General features: G+C 43.5%; 1 protein-coding gene across 1 annotated transcript in view; it reads right to left on the minus strand.

The window, feature by feature from the left end:
* Nucleotides 1-15,515, minus strand: part of cacna1fb (calcium channel, voltage-dependent, L type, alpha 1F subunit) — a gene marked incomplete at its 3' end in the record, with an annotated part of 39,106 nt that overhangs the window by 5,845 nt on the left and 17,746 nt on the right. The window contains exons 14-41 of the mRNA XM_080853800.1: nucleotides 15,278-15,485; nucleotides 15,005-15,125; nucleotides 14,745-14,817; nucleotides 14,342-14,393; nucleotides 14,164-14,215; nucleotides 13,752-13,857; nucleotides 13,385-13,514; nucleotides 12,683-12,742; nucleotides 12,401-12,507; nucleotides 10,687-10,774; nucleotides 10,350-10,457; nucleotides 10,185-10,237; nucleotides 9,919-10,065; nucleotides 9,302-9,503; nucleotides 8,876-9,034; nucleotides 8,339-8,449; nucleotides 8,070-8,153; nucleotides 7,715-7,843; nucleotides 7,191-7,256; nucleotides 6,876-6,967; nucleotides 6,451-6,610; nucleotides 5,188-5,315; nucleotides 4,639-4,735; nucleotides 3,851-3,953; nucleotides 3,281-3,382; nucleotides 2,593-2,720; nucleotides 1,591-1,716; nucleotides 933-1,183 (exon numbers count right to left, since the gene is read on the minus strand). Of these exons, the coding sequence (XP_080709926.1) occupies nucleotides 933-1,183; nucleotides 1,591-1,716; nucleotides 2,593-2,720; nucleotides 3,281-3,382; nucleotides 3,851-3,953; nucleotides 4,639-4,735; nucleotides 5,188-5,315; nucleotides 6,451-6,610; nucleotides 6,876-6,967; nucleotides 7,191-7,256; nucleotides 7,715-7,843; nucleotides 8,070-8,153; nucleotides 8,339-8,449; nucleotides 8,876-9,034; nucleotides 9,302-9,503; nucleotides 9,919-10,065; nucleotides 10,185-10,237; nucleotides 10,350-10,457; nucleotides 10,687-10,774; nucleotides 12,401-12,507; nucleotides 12,683-12,742; nucleotides 13,385-13,514; nucleotides 13,752-13,857; nucleotides 14,164-14,215; nucleotides 14,342-14,393; nucleotides 14,745-14,817; nucleotides 15,005-15,125; nucleotides 15,278-15,485 (3,243 nt within the window). The remainder of the gene's footprint in view (nucleotides 1-932; nucleotides 1,184-1,590; nucleotides 1,717-2,592; nucleotides 2,721-3,280; nucleotides 3,383-3,850; nucleotides 3,954-4,638; nucleotides 4,736-5,187; nucleotides 5,316-6,450; nucleotides 6,611-6,875; nucleotides 6,968-7,190; nucleotides 7,257-7,714; nucleotides 7,844-8,069; nucleotides 8,154-8,338; nucleotides 8,450-8,875; nucleotides 9,035-9,301; nucleotides 9,504-9,918; nucleotides 10,066-10,184; nucleotides 10,238-10,349; nucleotides 10,458-10,686; nucleotides 10,775-12,400; nucleotides 12,508-12,682; nucleotides 12,743-13,384; nucleotides 13,515-13,751; nucleotides 13,858-14,163; nucleotides 14,216-14,341; nucleotides 14,394-14,744; nucleotides 14,818-15,004; nucleotides 15,126-15,277; nucleotides 15,486-15,515) is intronic.

Here is a 15,515-nt window from a genome sequence, read left to right on the forward strand (position 1 = left end):
ACCCAATGTGAAGTATGGTGGCGGATCTTTGTTGTTGGGGGGCTGTTTTTCTTCCAAAGGCCCTGAATATCTTGTTAGGATACATGGTATCATGGACTCCATCAAATACCAGCAGATATTAAATGAAGACCTAACAGCTCCCTCCAGTAAGCCTTAAAATGGGCCGAGGTTGGACCTTCCAGCAGGACAATGATCCAATGCACACCTCAAAATCAACACAAAAATGGTTCACCGACCACAGAATAAAGGTTTTGCCATGGCCATCACAGTCCCCTGACCTAAACCCCATAGAAAATCTGTGGGAAGAGCTGTAGCCAAGTCTACAAACGTTGACCTCAGATTCTGAAGGATCTGGAGAGATACTGCATGTAGGAATGGTCTCAGATCCCGTGCCATGTGTTCACTAACCTCATCATACATTATAGGAGAAGACTCAGAGCTATTATCTTTGCAAATGGAGGCTGCACAAAACATTACATTAAGGGCACACATGTTTTGGGAAAAAATCTTTTTTTTAATGTCAATGTTTTTTTTTTAATAATAATTTTACTTCAATGAAAAGGTAAGATTTTTGTGAATATTTCGAGTGAAAGACTGAGAGGATAAACAGCAAAGACATATTTATTCATAGCCTGTTTTGCTCATATTCACTAGGGGTGCCAATAATTGTGGAGGGCACTGTATTCTGTATTGTATTGTATTTCAGACAGAAATCTACAATAACATATGCTCATTGTGGTATCAGAATCCCATGATTTCTGCATTGATGAACAGAAGGCCCTTGTGAAAAGGATGCTTTATCGTATGGAACAGTGGGCATACGCTTGAGCATGGAGCTGTTTCCATGTGCCACAGTTCAGATGAACACATTAGCTATATGTTCACCGATAGTTCCTCTAGACATCTCTCTGCTCTTGTGTGAAATCACCAACCTCTTGGGTGGCTGGTCAATCACGCCATTTCTGTAGTGCGAGTGGTGTGACCTCATGTCATCCCTCCTCATGTCGTCCTCTATTAGCCCTCCTCCATTAGGCGTCTTGGCATGGGCGCTCCGGTGTGAAAGTCCGCCATTGGAGACCCCATCTCCGGGGAGGGGGACGGAGGTGTTAGTGTTGGTGGGAGCCATGGAAGCCCGTCGGTCTTTGGCAGAGGGATCAGAGTGCCCTACGTAGCCATTCTCCCCCTAGAGAAACAGACCCAGGAGGTGAGACCTGGACAGCTTGTGTAGTCACGTTTGATTATTGGACATGGTTTTGCTCCAGAGGGAGAAGCATCCAAGTTTGGTCATGACTGCCTAAGTTTACTGACTACTGTTCCCCAAAGACCCACAGTAAAACCCACAGTGTGGAGTTCTTCTCTACGCCTGTGACAAGACTGTTTTTGCAAGGAAAGGGTTATCTGAACATTCTAGAAGATGTTCCAGCAGAGCACAGACCATTTCTTTGTATTTTAACATTTTTATAATCATTTCAACTACACATGCTTAGCAGGCAGCTTCATCGATACATACTTCTCCCATGTGTATAGATAATCTGATATGAAACCACATAGTGCATGTACCCAAAGCCCATGATCACTCTTCTTACAGACCTTATAATGGGGGTCATCCTCCTCCTCTGGCTCTTCTTCAAGGCATTCCTCCTCTTCCTCATCCAGGTCGGCGTTCAGGGCCATCCTCATCTCTGGCCCCAGGTCTTGCAGGGTACGCAGACCAGCCTGACACAACTGCACACGGAGAAAGAGAGGGTAGTATATATGCTGCCCAGGACACACTTCAAATAAAACAGCACTTAAGTACTCAAACATGCATCAAATCACACACCCACACCTGCACACACAAACTGATACTAGGATACATTACTACACACTAACATGACCACCCTAGCACACACACACACACTCACACTGATGTCTCAACACTGTGTGCACAGAAAACATTGGTATCTTTCTGTGTTGACTGACTGGTTACAGAAACCAACAGATTCCCTGGTGATTGGTTTAGAAGTTACAGAAACCAGCTGACTTCTTTGGTGATTGATTTAGTAGTAATTGAAAACACTGTCTCTTTTAGAGCATGGTTGTCTGCTGGTTAGTCAAGCCTTGTAAAGACTTTTTTAAAAGTGGCATTATGAAGTAATTGTACTTCAGGGTTAGGGCTAGGATAAGCAGTTTTACCTTAAAATAACAGCTTTAAAAAAATGAGGGCGCTGCAATGACTTTTAATATGAAGAATCGCTTCCGTGCCATTGCCATACCAGGGTCCGTAAGCAAATGACTGCGTTATGTAGGTTTGCCTGAAGCGGCTGGGTTTTTACAGTCTGCCGAACTTGTAGGTAGCTTATTTGCCGTTTTGCTTTTTCTTGTGTTGAACTTGTTTGGTGTTTGACTGTGTTAGGTCAGTTGTTGACTAACTAGTTTGTCATACTGTCAAAGTCAGCACATTTCAAGAGATTTAGCTAGTTTTGGCCGCTAGCATCTCAATAGCGATTAGCAATTGATCCGTTATGCTGCTTTAAAAATAGGTATATAAATAACAAGTATATAAGTAACATTGTCCGTCCACCCATCCAGGAGTTTGTCTATTATAAATACCTGTAAAGCAGACGGGTTGTTGGGGTCTGGCTCACCCACATCCCCTTGCTCTTTTCGCTTGCGGAACTTCCTGAAGTAATCCTGGATCAGGAAGGTAGCGTAGAACTTCCCAACTGTTACTTCCTCATCTGTAAAACAGAACAAGGGCATCTCAGTTTCCCTGGTCCATCCAGAACATACTTTGTCAAGGTAGCAGCAGTATACCAGAGTGAACTGCCTGCCAGTCCTCTGAAAGTATCACAACTAAGAGATGTCAAGAGTGCACTTCAAAACCCAAAGGGTATCTTAGTCATGGTGTTTACAGATAAGATATATTCGATCCCATGATAACACTGTGTGAAAGCTGCATGTTACGGTTAATGTTTAGATTCAAATGTCCCATTAAGAAAAGAAAAAAGTCAAGTGTCATGAGTCCGAGATTTAACCCTTGTCTATACTGATTTATTATTACATCCACTGCCTCTACCTCTAAGCTAAACATATAATGTGTGCATACAGTGAATTGATATGAACTCTAAGCATGGATTATGAATCCATTACCATCAAATTGTTGAGCTAAAGATGAACGCAACATGATAACGAGGACATCAGGAGGACAATTCATTTAACAGCCATCACAGGTTTGAATACATTAAAAATATATTAAGCATACATATTCATGATGAGAAAGGCATCTTCATAATCTGACCTGTAGGTGGCGGAATGACTTCATCGAGGATCTTTGACTTCATGCGCTTCCAGATCTTCTTGATGATGATCCTCAGCTCCTCATTCTCCTGGTTGGGGTCTCCTGTTTGTGTGTGTGTCAGAAAGAGAGAGAGAGCGAGAGAGCAAGAGCGGGAGAGGGAGAGAGAGAGAGAGTGAGAGAGTGGAAGAGAACGAGGGAGAGAGAGAGAGAAAGAGAGTGAGAGGGAGGGAAATCACAGAGAGTATTTGGGTCATGTCAACTCTTCTTCTTTGTCTATCATCTTGATTTGAGAGTTCAAATAGTGAATACAAACTGAGTTTTGAGAGAGGACAGATGGTGATGGAATTAAACAGTCTAAGTTTCAGGGGACAGAGGATTTGTATGCACCTAATGTGTGTACCGATGAGTAATGCATTCTTGGGTTGGAGGACAAGACTGCATTAGTATGTGGGAAGCATATGCAAAGCCTGAAGCATGTTATATTGTAGGCAGACCAGCTTGTGTGTGTGTGTGAGTGTGTGTGTGTGTGTGTATGTATGTGTCAGTGTGTATGTGTCTGTGTGTACTGACCTTCAGTTTTGATCTTCAGGGCTGTTCTAACCAGTGCAAAGAGGGTAGCGTTGAAGGTCACAGTGCCATCACTGTTTAGGGGCATGTTCATAGCCACCAGTCGCTGTGGAAGAAGGGTAGGTGTGAACATATGGAAGATAATTATGTCTGAATGAGCACAATAGACTGTGTGTGTGTGTGTGTGTGTGTGTGTGTGTGTGTGTGTGTGTGTGTGTTTGTGTCTGTGTGTCTGTGTGTGTGTGTGTATCTGTGTTTATATGTGTCTGTGTATGTGTGTTTATGTGTGTATATCTATGTATCTCTGTATCTTCAGTAGTCATGCCAGTTTAGTACTATGGCTTGAAACCTGCTGAGAATGACCATGAGCCGGAGGCCTGCACGCTCTCGCCCTCATCTCTCTCTTGTCCCGTTCCCACCCCCAAAATCACGCAGTTGGTTGTTTTAGTGGGATTCATTTTTCAGTCCCACTCCTGCCTGCTGCCATGAAAATATGCCATGTGTATAAACCAACCTTATTCCTGTTTATGTAAAACACGTCTTATTTCTTGCTGCTCTCATGCAAACATGAATGACATTCTGTATTTGAAGAATTTTTTTATTATAATAAATATATCTATATTTTGAGTCACAAGTCATTTCTTTCTACTGCTCTGCACACGCATCTGCAACTGCTGGCTCTCGCGGTACTCCCTGTCAAATCCATGGGTGAATACTGAGACACATTTCTACTAAATGTCTATCACATGAGGCCAGCTGTATGTGAAAGACCTGGTGTGATGGGACCGTACCTTGCAGGCCACACGGTGAGGGCAAAGCTTGCCGAAGCCAAGAGGAGGCTGGATCCTCCTCAGAAGAGCCACTACGTCAAGGTGTTTAATACGCCCTCTGTCACACACACACACACACACACACACACACACACACACACACACACACACACACACACACACACACACACACACACACACACACACACACACACACACACACACACACACACACACACACACACACACACACACACACACACACACACACACACACACACACACACACACACACACACACACACACACACACACAGAACCCAGATCAGTTAGTGTGACCTTTTACAAATATATAGCTGGAACAGTTTTATAATATACTGCAGAGGGAGCCAAATACCTGTTACTATCTGAATACACACATAATTTATTCCGAAACAAGTAAGGTCTAGGGTCAGATGGAATTGATCAGAGTTTGGAAGAGAGAAAAGGGAGTGAGAGAGATAAAGAAAGAAAGGGAGGTAGCAAGAGAGGGAGGGAGGGAGGGAAAGAGAGAGAGAGAGAGAAACTCACTTGGCTTCAGCATCATATTCTGACCAGATCCTCTTGAATTCATCAAGATGATGGGGACCCAAAATAGACCAATCGCGTGTCAGATAGTCAAAATTGTCCATGATGACGGCAACGAACAGATTGATAATCTGGGAAAATAGAAACAGAAAACACATGTTGATTTTATGGAGAGCATACTGAACCTCAATTTATCTTTATCTATCTATCAGCTCAAACTATGTTTTGAAATTTTCTGGGCAACAAATCCATCACAACAGACTGGCACACATCAAAAGGACAGTGAATTGGGCATGGAGCTCCAGATATACCCTCTGAGACTGTATACAATTAAATACAATTAAATTGTAGTTATATAGCATCAAAAAACTATTGAAATTGTCTGTAGGCGTTTTGCAGGGACCAGAGTCTGAACCCCCTTGAGCAAGCACTAAGGCAAATGGGGCAAGGAAAACTCCCTTTTAACAGGAAGAAACCTTGAGCAGAACCTTAGCCCACAGGAGGGGGGCAGATGGAGATTTGCAGATGGATATATTATACACGCATCAGAGGGCAAGACGTATAAGCACACATGCAGTATATGTACATGATATAATACTTGATTCAATGAAACATAAAATAAGGTATTTACATGAAATATAGAGAATTAATGCGGGATAAAAATGGAGAGAGCCAGCATTGAAAGTATTGGTTGTAGAACAGCTTAGGGGGTGTACAGTGGCCTCAAGGTTGCAATTATACAAGGATAAGCAGAGCACTGAAGCAGAAAACTATGTCAATGATGGCATACCACTGCATATTTATTTTAGGATTTGGTGCTCTACACTCTCAAAACTAAAGCACAAGCACTTTGCTCAGTTGTACTCAATAGATCTCCCAGCCATCCACATACATACGGCAGCTTTTACATGCATACTTTAAATTAAAACACACATAGAGACAGTGCCTACCACGTACACATAAAATGCAGATAACATGACACATGATTCCATGGGATTTTATGTTCCGCTGAGCTGGAGTGCTCCATAGGAGTGCGGAACCCAATGTTCTGCAGGTGTGCAGCTTTCAGGGAGAGAGAGTTGGAAACGCTTTGTGTAATTATGAAGCGCCTTAATTAGCTGAATCAGATGTACTCAGCTAATCACGGGCAGGCAGGGGAGAGACCCTACACAAGCAGCAGCTCTGGCTGCACATCTTCAAAGGGAAAGGAAAGGAAGAGATGCTGGTACGGGGTGAATAGGAGTAGGAGGCAGCTGGAGGTCTCACCAGGAAAGCGCAGAGCATGAAGAAGCTGATGAAGTAGACGATGGCGAAAGTGCTGCCGCAGGTGAACTCCTCCCCGGGCTCGTAGTCTGACTCAGGGTCACACCGCCTGCCGGGCAGACTGGCCAGCATGATCTCCTGCCAGGCCTCACCTGTGGCACACCTGCACATACACAGAGGTGATCAGTATGCACACAGAGACACACGTGCGCGCACACACACACACACACACACACACACACACACACACACACACACACACACACACACACACCCACACACAAACACACACACACACACACATACACAGACAAAGACATAAACGTATACTAATGTGCACTATTTACTGTTTCTAGCTATCAACCAGTCTGTCTGTATGCCTGTTTGTATATCTGGATATCCATCTGGCTATCTGATGTCTTTCTTACCTGAAGAGAAGCAGTACTGCCTGCTGAAAAGTCTGGAAGTTGTTGTTCCGGTTGATCTGAGTGTGAGATTGCATGGCGATCTTCCCAAAGGTCTGAAGAACAAGATATAGAAAAAATAAGATTATCTTATTTCACATTCCTGTGTCCTTCCAATGCTAATATCAGTTCTCAGATAGAATACTAAGAGATATGGTAGAAGACACAAGGTTAAGTGTAAAATTGCACAGGAAATCATCTCCAAAGATAAAAGCCTTGAGAGAAACATAAATGAGGTGAATCCCCCAACCCCCATCGCTGGTTTAGCTGAAGACTCACCTGCATGCCGATGACAGCATAGATGAAAAAGATCATGGCAATAAGAAGAGCTACATATGGCAGGGCCTAAGAAACACACAGAGCAACACAAGCCTCACTTTAGACATTCTTTCTGTAAAATCCTTCTGTAAACATTTGTTAAATATCTCTGAATAGTCCAATTCAGGGCTAATCTGATGTACATTCGTTGGTGGAGTGTGAAATCCAATGCCTCCCCAGGCACACTTGTGGCTAAAGTGGGATCTTGTGGAAATATCAGAGCATAACTGTACAGTATACACAAAATGTTTCTAGCATTCTACGTAGAGAAGTACGCTAACAATGGTGCTCACTCAATTCCAACATGCTTTTTATGTTGGTGAGCTGACAGGTTGTTTCCAGTTTCCAGACGATGTATAGAATTGTTCTGAATAAAATTGTGGGCAACTTAAATAGACTTTACAACATAAAGTGTCAAGGAGTTCTTTCTTTGCAATGAGATTCGACTAAAAGTAGCGTAGGCTCTGCTTCTGAAGATGCTTTACCTGGAGGGACTTGACAAAGGTCCAAAGGAGGGTGCGAATGCCCTCCCCTTTGCTGAGCAGCTTGACCAATCGCATGACACGGAACAGGCGGAAGAACGTGATGGACACTCGAGAGCTGTCATCGGAGCTCTGGGGAGAAAAGTACAGAAGAGTCTGAGCAAAGAACACACAATACAAAACGATGTCAAATAAAGGTACTGACAAAAATAAAAAGTGCTCTCTCCTTCAGCACATATAAAAACATATATTCTATGCGTTAGTGGCTTGGTTAGTACTATAGAACAATCATACTGGATGATTAAGAGATGAGATGAGGCTCTGACAGAGACAGCTCATACTGACAAGTGTGACTTACACTGAATTCAGTGACTACAATGTCCACCACACTGCCAACGACAATCAGTGCATCAAAGGAGTTCCAGGCATCCATGAAGTAGTGCTGGAAATGACGGGCCAAACACAGAGAACAAAGAAACAGAGAATGTTTTTAAAATAAAAATCTGAAAAATTGCATATGGAGTGCCGTAACAGAATCTCTGAATGTTACTATTGTGAAGTTATACACCAGAAAGATGATGAATGATCACGCCCCAAAATAGACATGGAGATGCTAACGATCCGTACCTTAAGTCTGAGAGCGAGCAGTTTCAGGATCATCTCCGCAGTGAAGAGACCTGTGAAGACCATGTTGAGGATATCCATGATGTGACTGAAGGCTTTTGACTGCTCATAGTGCTGGGAAACAGACAGACAGAAAGAGAGACAAACAGCAGCAGACGGACAAAAGACAAAATCAGATGTTTAGCCAGACCCTAATGTATAAACTGTATCCTGACCCCTCCTCGCCAAGTGTTGAAGTGTTCTTGAGCAAGACACTGAACCCCCAACCGCTCCTGATGTGCAGTAGTAAAGTGCTACATAAATGCAGTCCTATTGTAGTAAAGGTCTCTATTACTTTTTGTGAAAGGCCTAAAGAACTACATAGGACTCTGCCAAGAAACAACACTGTTGTAACAGACTTGAAGGTGGTTATAACAAGAGTTGTGAAAAATCTAACAAATTACCCCTTAATAATAGGACAAAAGTCAGGTAAAGTGCATTGATGTACAGTTATTGCCTTGGCCCTCTTCATGAAAATGCAGAATGTATCCAGTTAATTACCTGTACGGCCAGGGTGACAGTGTTGAGGAGGATCAGGACAAACATGATGTACTCAAAAGGAGTCGAGTTGATCACGGACCAGAACTTGTACTGCACAGGATTCTTTGGAATGTAAAGCTTCAGAGGCTGCGCCTTCAATGCAAACTGTACACACTGCCTCTGTGTGCAGGAAGACAGTGACAGAGAGGACCAAAGAAAGAGATAGCGTGTGAGAAACAAAGGTGAATTTAAACAGAATTGACAACAGAATGTAAACAACTGGACCATTCAAAGACCTTGTGGATTTATTGTGATTTATTGTGTCTGTATTGTATGACATTTAATCTATTGTCCTGTTTGGTGGTAACCTTCAGAAATATACAACACACACACGCACGCACGCACGCACGCACACACACACACACACACACACACACACACACACACCTGGTTTTTGTCCAGCTCACAGTTCTTGTATTCTTGTTCTCCCTGCTCACGGAATGTGATGATGACAAAACCTACGAAGATGTTCATCATGAAGAAGGCAATGATGATGATGTAGATGATGAAGAAAATGGAGATCTCCACACGATAGTTGTAGACAGGGCCGTGGTTTTCCGAGTTGGCGTCAATTGCTTTGTAGAGAAGCCTGGAAAAAAGCAATGGAAAAGAGAAATAAAGAGTGCGAGAGAGAAAAAGAGAGAAGAGAGTGAGAGCGATACAGAATAAGTGAAAAAAATCTGACAGAAAAAAAGAAAACCGACTGAGAGGGGTAAGCAGTCAGCCAAAGAGACAGACAGAGTGAGAAACGAGTGAGAGAACATTTATAGCCCAAGGTAAAGCATATGGCATATCCGTATTTACATTTAAACAGCCCCTCTCAGAAAATCAGGTGACAAAGTTGCATGACATCTTTGGTTGGGTTTGCAATTTCAGTGTGTGTGTGTGTGTGTGTGTGTGTGTGTGTGTGAGTGTGTGCATACATGTATGTGCAAAGGTGTGTGTATGTGTGTTTATGTGTGCATATGAGTGTGTGTGTGTGTGTGTCTGTCTTTAGTACTCACGCTGGCCAGCCCTCGAAAGTGGACACGGTGAAGAGAGCCATCATGCCCATAAGCACGTTGTCAAAGTTGAAGTCACTGTTAAGCCATATTCTCTCCCTCACCATTGGGTGATTCACATCCCCATCCTTGTACACCACAAATGTCCCTCTAAATATGCACACACACACACACACACACACACACAAACAACGTATAATTATACATTATATACAGATTCAGCATACAAATAAAACATAGAAAAGGTCCGACAAATTGATTGGCCTTACTTGCACTGGTCCGGTGTGTGCTTAGCCTCATCTGTGCAGCGATAAAACTTTCCCTACACAAACAGTGCATCGCGTTAAAACAGTTCCAGGACTGTATTCCTTTACAGTTTAATGTCAATGTTAAGATGCTCAATTAGATTCTCTTTGTAGTCTGTATTGTGGTACCTTGAAGAGCTGCACTCCGATGCAGGCAAACATGAACTGCAAGAGTGTGGTGACGACCATGATATTTCCGATGGTTTTGATGGCCACAAACACACACTGAACCACATGCTGTAAACAGACGTATAGGTGCACCAAGGTCAGACAGGATGGAAGAATGACTTGAAAAGTGTGTATGAATACAGAAGACATACACACTCGCACACACACACACATACACACATAAAAGACACACACACACACCCATAAAAGACACACACACTCAAACAAAAATATATACAAACAAACATACACACACTTTCTCTCACACACACACACACACACACACACAACCTTGCACCTTAAGCCCTTTTGCTCTGTTGATGGCTCGGAGAGGCCTCAGCACTCGAAGCACTCGGAGAATCTTGACCACAGAGATAGTACTTGAACTAAAAGAGAGAAAGAGATAGAGAGAGGGAGAAATGCATCATTGCTACTCTTTAATCCTACATCTAGAACTGGTTGACCCCAGCTGCTACGTGTGTGTCTGTTTGTGTAACTTTATGGATGTTTGAGTATGCATGGGTGTCTTTGGTGTGTGTTGTGAGAGTTAATATATGTTTGTTCACAGCGAGTATGAGGACTAATGTACTCTCTCTGTGTGTGTGTGTGTGTGTGTGTGTGTGTGTGTGTGTGTGTGTGTGCCTACACAGAAGCTTTCACCTGAGAATCTGGTGAGAGGGCCTACATGAGAGTGTTCATGAGTCCCGCAGTAGCATGGGTTTAGAGCAGCACATTTGCATTTAGAAACAATATGAAATAATTACTAACATAAACAAAATGAACCACATCTTTGGATCTTTGGAGATACCAGGGTTCCTACGTGACTGACCACGGTAGTAATGTCATGACAAATCGGATTTTGGAAGATTGTAATCATTTGCTGTTCAAGCCATTTATTTATCCTTCACTGTAATCCCCTCTGGAATATGAAATGTAGTTCGCTGGGTGCGCTACAGACACTGTGGGCTTGATCGGCACAGGTATTCAGTTAGGAAATTCAGAATGGATGAAGCCAAATCAGAGACGACGTACCCATGCAGAAAAAAGATAAAACATTTATTTTCCTGTATTTAAAGCCCTGTCACTTTGAAACAGTTGCACTTGCTTTGGTTCTCCTCTAGAGGCTGCTCAAAACACCCAAGTTATAAGAACATCCCTCAAGCTCTGCCTTGTCCTCCACTTAATGATGTGTTTTTTTTTTTTTTACAAATTTAAATGTGTGCTCATGAATGTATTTCAGACCCCTGGGATGTCTCTGCTGCCCTCCAACATCATGACAAAGGCTCACAGGCACAAACTCAATGGCACGAATGTTAAAAGATGCCCAATTGGACTAGCCGCCCTCATGTGCGTCAGTAGCTTCCTGCACTCCAGCTGTGTCTTGTCTAGGGCCTTATCAGGCTAAAACTCAAGGAACACAGGTGGCGCCACTGCAGGTCGAGAGGATGTGTTTTTGAATGTTAATTTAGCAGAGGTTTTTTTTCCCACCATGACCTACAAAGTGCCAACACAAAACGTGTCTTATCATGTAGTCTATAGTAAACTGAAACGATGCATATTTGTGAATTTGCATGTAAACAAACTAACATAAACACCTAGAGAGGTGAATTCATGACTGCATTTGCTATTTCATGGTCATGGGGTACAGGAGAGTAAGATGAGACACACGATCATATAAGATACCAGGCCATTGTGAAAACAAGCACAATAACAAACTGTTGTGAATGTGAAAAGTATGGGGTGAAATGCAGCTGTGGCAGATACACCACCTATCCAGCAGGGACAAACAGTCATAAAAAGTCTCACGATAGTTGTACACATGGTTAGGGGAAGCAGCTGTCATGACTGACACTGCGGTTGTGGAAATCTGGGCAAATAATGGTGTACAAAACTTCAAGTGAGTGGAAGTGGCTCATGGACAGGTATAGCATACCTTTGAACTTTAGGGGGAGGACTTTGGACACATTCATTTTAAACCAATGAGATGCTACTGTGAAAAGTGCAACACTTACTGCAGGAAGAAGGACACAAGAGACACACTGACAACCAGCAGGTCCAGCATATTTGATGGATTTCGACAGAAGGAGCCCTGGTGTAAGAACGCCCCATGAACAGTCATCTACAACACAGGAGGTGGGTGAGGGCCATTCATATGTATTACATAACTACATAAATACATAATTATACATACATGTACTAGTGGTCAGTGAAAAACAACATGTCACTGACTGCAAATCTCCTAACATCTTTCCTTGAGAGATCTGCCATAAGACACTGTGGCTGATGAAGCATACCTTCAGGATGATCTCCACGGTGAATATGGACGTGAAGGCATAGTCAGCGTAGCCCAGGACCTGTGAGAGACACAGGCCACACACACACACACACACACACACACACACACAAACACACACACAGTGAGACAGGGAGGAGTTAACTGGTGGCATCCACCATGCTGACGGAGGCACTGACTCAAGCTCAGGCCGCCGACTGCCATCAGGCCCACCCCCCCCCCCCCTGATTGCACCCTAGGACTCTGCCCCCTCCTCAGCTGCCTCAAATTGGCACGTCCAGCCGTGGCAAGACTGCAATCAGGACAGCTGCTGCTCTGGGTGGGTTGCTCTGCACTGTGGGGCCTTTGGGTCAGGGAGTTGGGTCAATGATTAGACTAAATACAGACCGCAATGAGAGCTAGGGGTCCTGCAAAGGATTCTGTGTCACTCAATTATGTCGGAAGGATTGATGCTTCTGTGTCTCACAGTTGGTCACAAGCTGGGAGAGTGTACACACAGAGCTCTCAGACCAAGTTAAAAATAGATACACATGGAACCATCCAGTATTTGAGTGAGTGTGCCTTTAGTTAACTTCACTGTGATGTTTGACAGCACCACAATTTTACCAGCGTCTTCTCACCACGCATAGGATACAACTTTGTGTTGATCATTCTGGGGGAAATGAGGGGCTAGACATGGGCATTGCCCTCCCTTTATGCTCACATTGTTTCTGAAGGAGTGAGCCCTGATGGGGTCCTCTGCAGCCAGGGAGATACTGCTCAGGATGATGAAGACCAGGATGAGGTTTGTGAAGATGTGATGATGGATTAGAATGTGGCAGCCTACTCTGATCCTGTGGGAGAGAAAGAAGAGAGAGAGAGAGAGAAAGAGAGAGAGAAATGTTATTGGATTTCAGGTGTGTACTTTAATTATCTGTTGAGTGGATATGGGAGGATTCATGGGGTCAAGGAGTGTAGGGATCAACACATCCCATTATACTTGAACTCTACGGCGTTACATAGATTTACTCTACAAAACAACAGACAAAAACATTCCGACTGCATAGAGGCCCGGGCAGCACCACACTCACGGGTTTGTCTGGCTGAGGCAGAAGAAGGCGCTGCCCTCGGGGATAGGGACGATCTTCTCTTTGGGTGGGACAAGGTCAGTCACTTTTAGCGTCTCCTCTGCCTCCTCTGCAGCACACCAGACGAGGACACAAACAGAAGGAAACATGCTGAGTCTTTGGAAGCAGAGCATATGGCCCAAAACATACCCAGACCACTGGAGTATAGTAGAAGGAAGCAAGTGCATTCAAATATGTAACATTTACACTTTTGACAAAGAAAGAAACAATGCGAATACAGGCAATACTAGATTGTTGACAATGCAGAAAGAAAAGGTTTTCAGATGTGTCTGATTTTTTGAGAGAATCGTGGGTTCCTACTATATCTCGTGATTTGAAGAAATAAAAATCGGCTTTGGATTTGACCTACTGTCACCTTGTTCTCCTTCTTCGTGTTCCTCTTCTTCCTCATATTCATCCACTTCAACCTGCGTGGACAAATGTCAATATTCTGTCATTTCCAACCACTCCAATCAAAGATCTTTATGATGCATTTCTAACTAAAAAAGCCCTAAATGATACATTACTAACTAAGAAGGCCCTCTAAACCTTACCTTTACGTCACCATTCTCTCCCACTGCTGCTTCTGCTCCCTCTTTCTTCTCTCTGTTGAGAAATAAGATGGAATATTTTAATGGCGGGGGAGACAGCTGTGAGAGCTGTGGCACAGCTCAAGTCCTCTCTCTCCACTTTGGAGTGGTTGTTGACTCTACTTCTGGCAGGAAAGTGCTTCCCCAAATAGGAGTAAGTGAACAATTATCTGTTTTCACAGTTTCCACTTAACTTTTAGCCTCCTCATCACAGAACCAATACAGGTGCTCTTGTAAAAGGTTTTCTAGAGCTATGAAACACTGACATGAACCTACAAGCAATTAGTTTTTCGTACGAGAAAAGTTGTAGTATGTAGAACCACAAGAACCGTTACCTTTTTTCTCTTAAATGCCAAACATTACTCACTCTTTTTTTTCTTCTTCTCCACCAGTGGACAAGTTGTCCACAGCGATAGCCAAGAAGACGTTCAGGAGGATGTCTGAGCCACAGGTTAAGGTCCACAGGGAGGAACCGGGATCATATGATGCTCTTTTGACATTTTAGAAGGTCTGGTTTTGACAATACAGTCAAAATTTGTGAAATAAAAATGTGCAATTCATAATTCATTATCCTTAAGTTGTTTGCCTACTTGTCCTCCAGTGAGATAGGCTTCGGTGAAAGGATACAGTTACCACAGATGAAGAGAATAACAAAATACAGGCAGACTATCATTCCAGGAAATACTGGACCTCCATAGGCCATAATGCCATCGTACATCACCATGTTCCAGTCTTCACCTGTCAAGATCTGCAAGCGGAAACAGCAATAGCGAAATCAACTTTCAGCATTCCAGTGGAATTCCTGAGGACACTAGTAAGTGCTGGGAATCTTGAGGCAACACCTCAAAGCAAAACAAACAGCTCAGTTTAAGTCATGGTTTTCCAAAATGTGATCGTTACCTGGAAACAGGTGAGCAATGCTTGGGGAAAGGCATCAAAGGTGCTGCGTTTGGTCTGCGTCTCGTCGAAGTTGAACTTGCCGCCGAACAGCTGCATGCCCAGTAGGGCGAAGATGATGAGGAAGAGGAAGAGCAGCAGCAGCAGGGAGGCGATGGACTTCATGGAGTTCAGCAGAGATCCCACCAGGTTGGACAGGGCTGCCCAGTGCCTTCACAGACAGGGGTCAAGTTTCACAGGT

This window comes from Sprattus sprattus (assembly GCF_963457725.1).
Source record: "Sprattus sprattus genome assembly, chromosome: 16".
Classification (NCBI taxonomy): domain Eukaryota; kingdom Metazoa; phylum Chordata; class Actinopteri; order Clupeiformes; family Clupeidae; genus Sprattus; species Sprattus sprattus.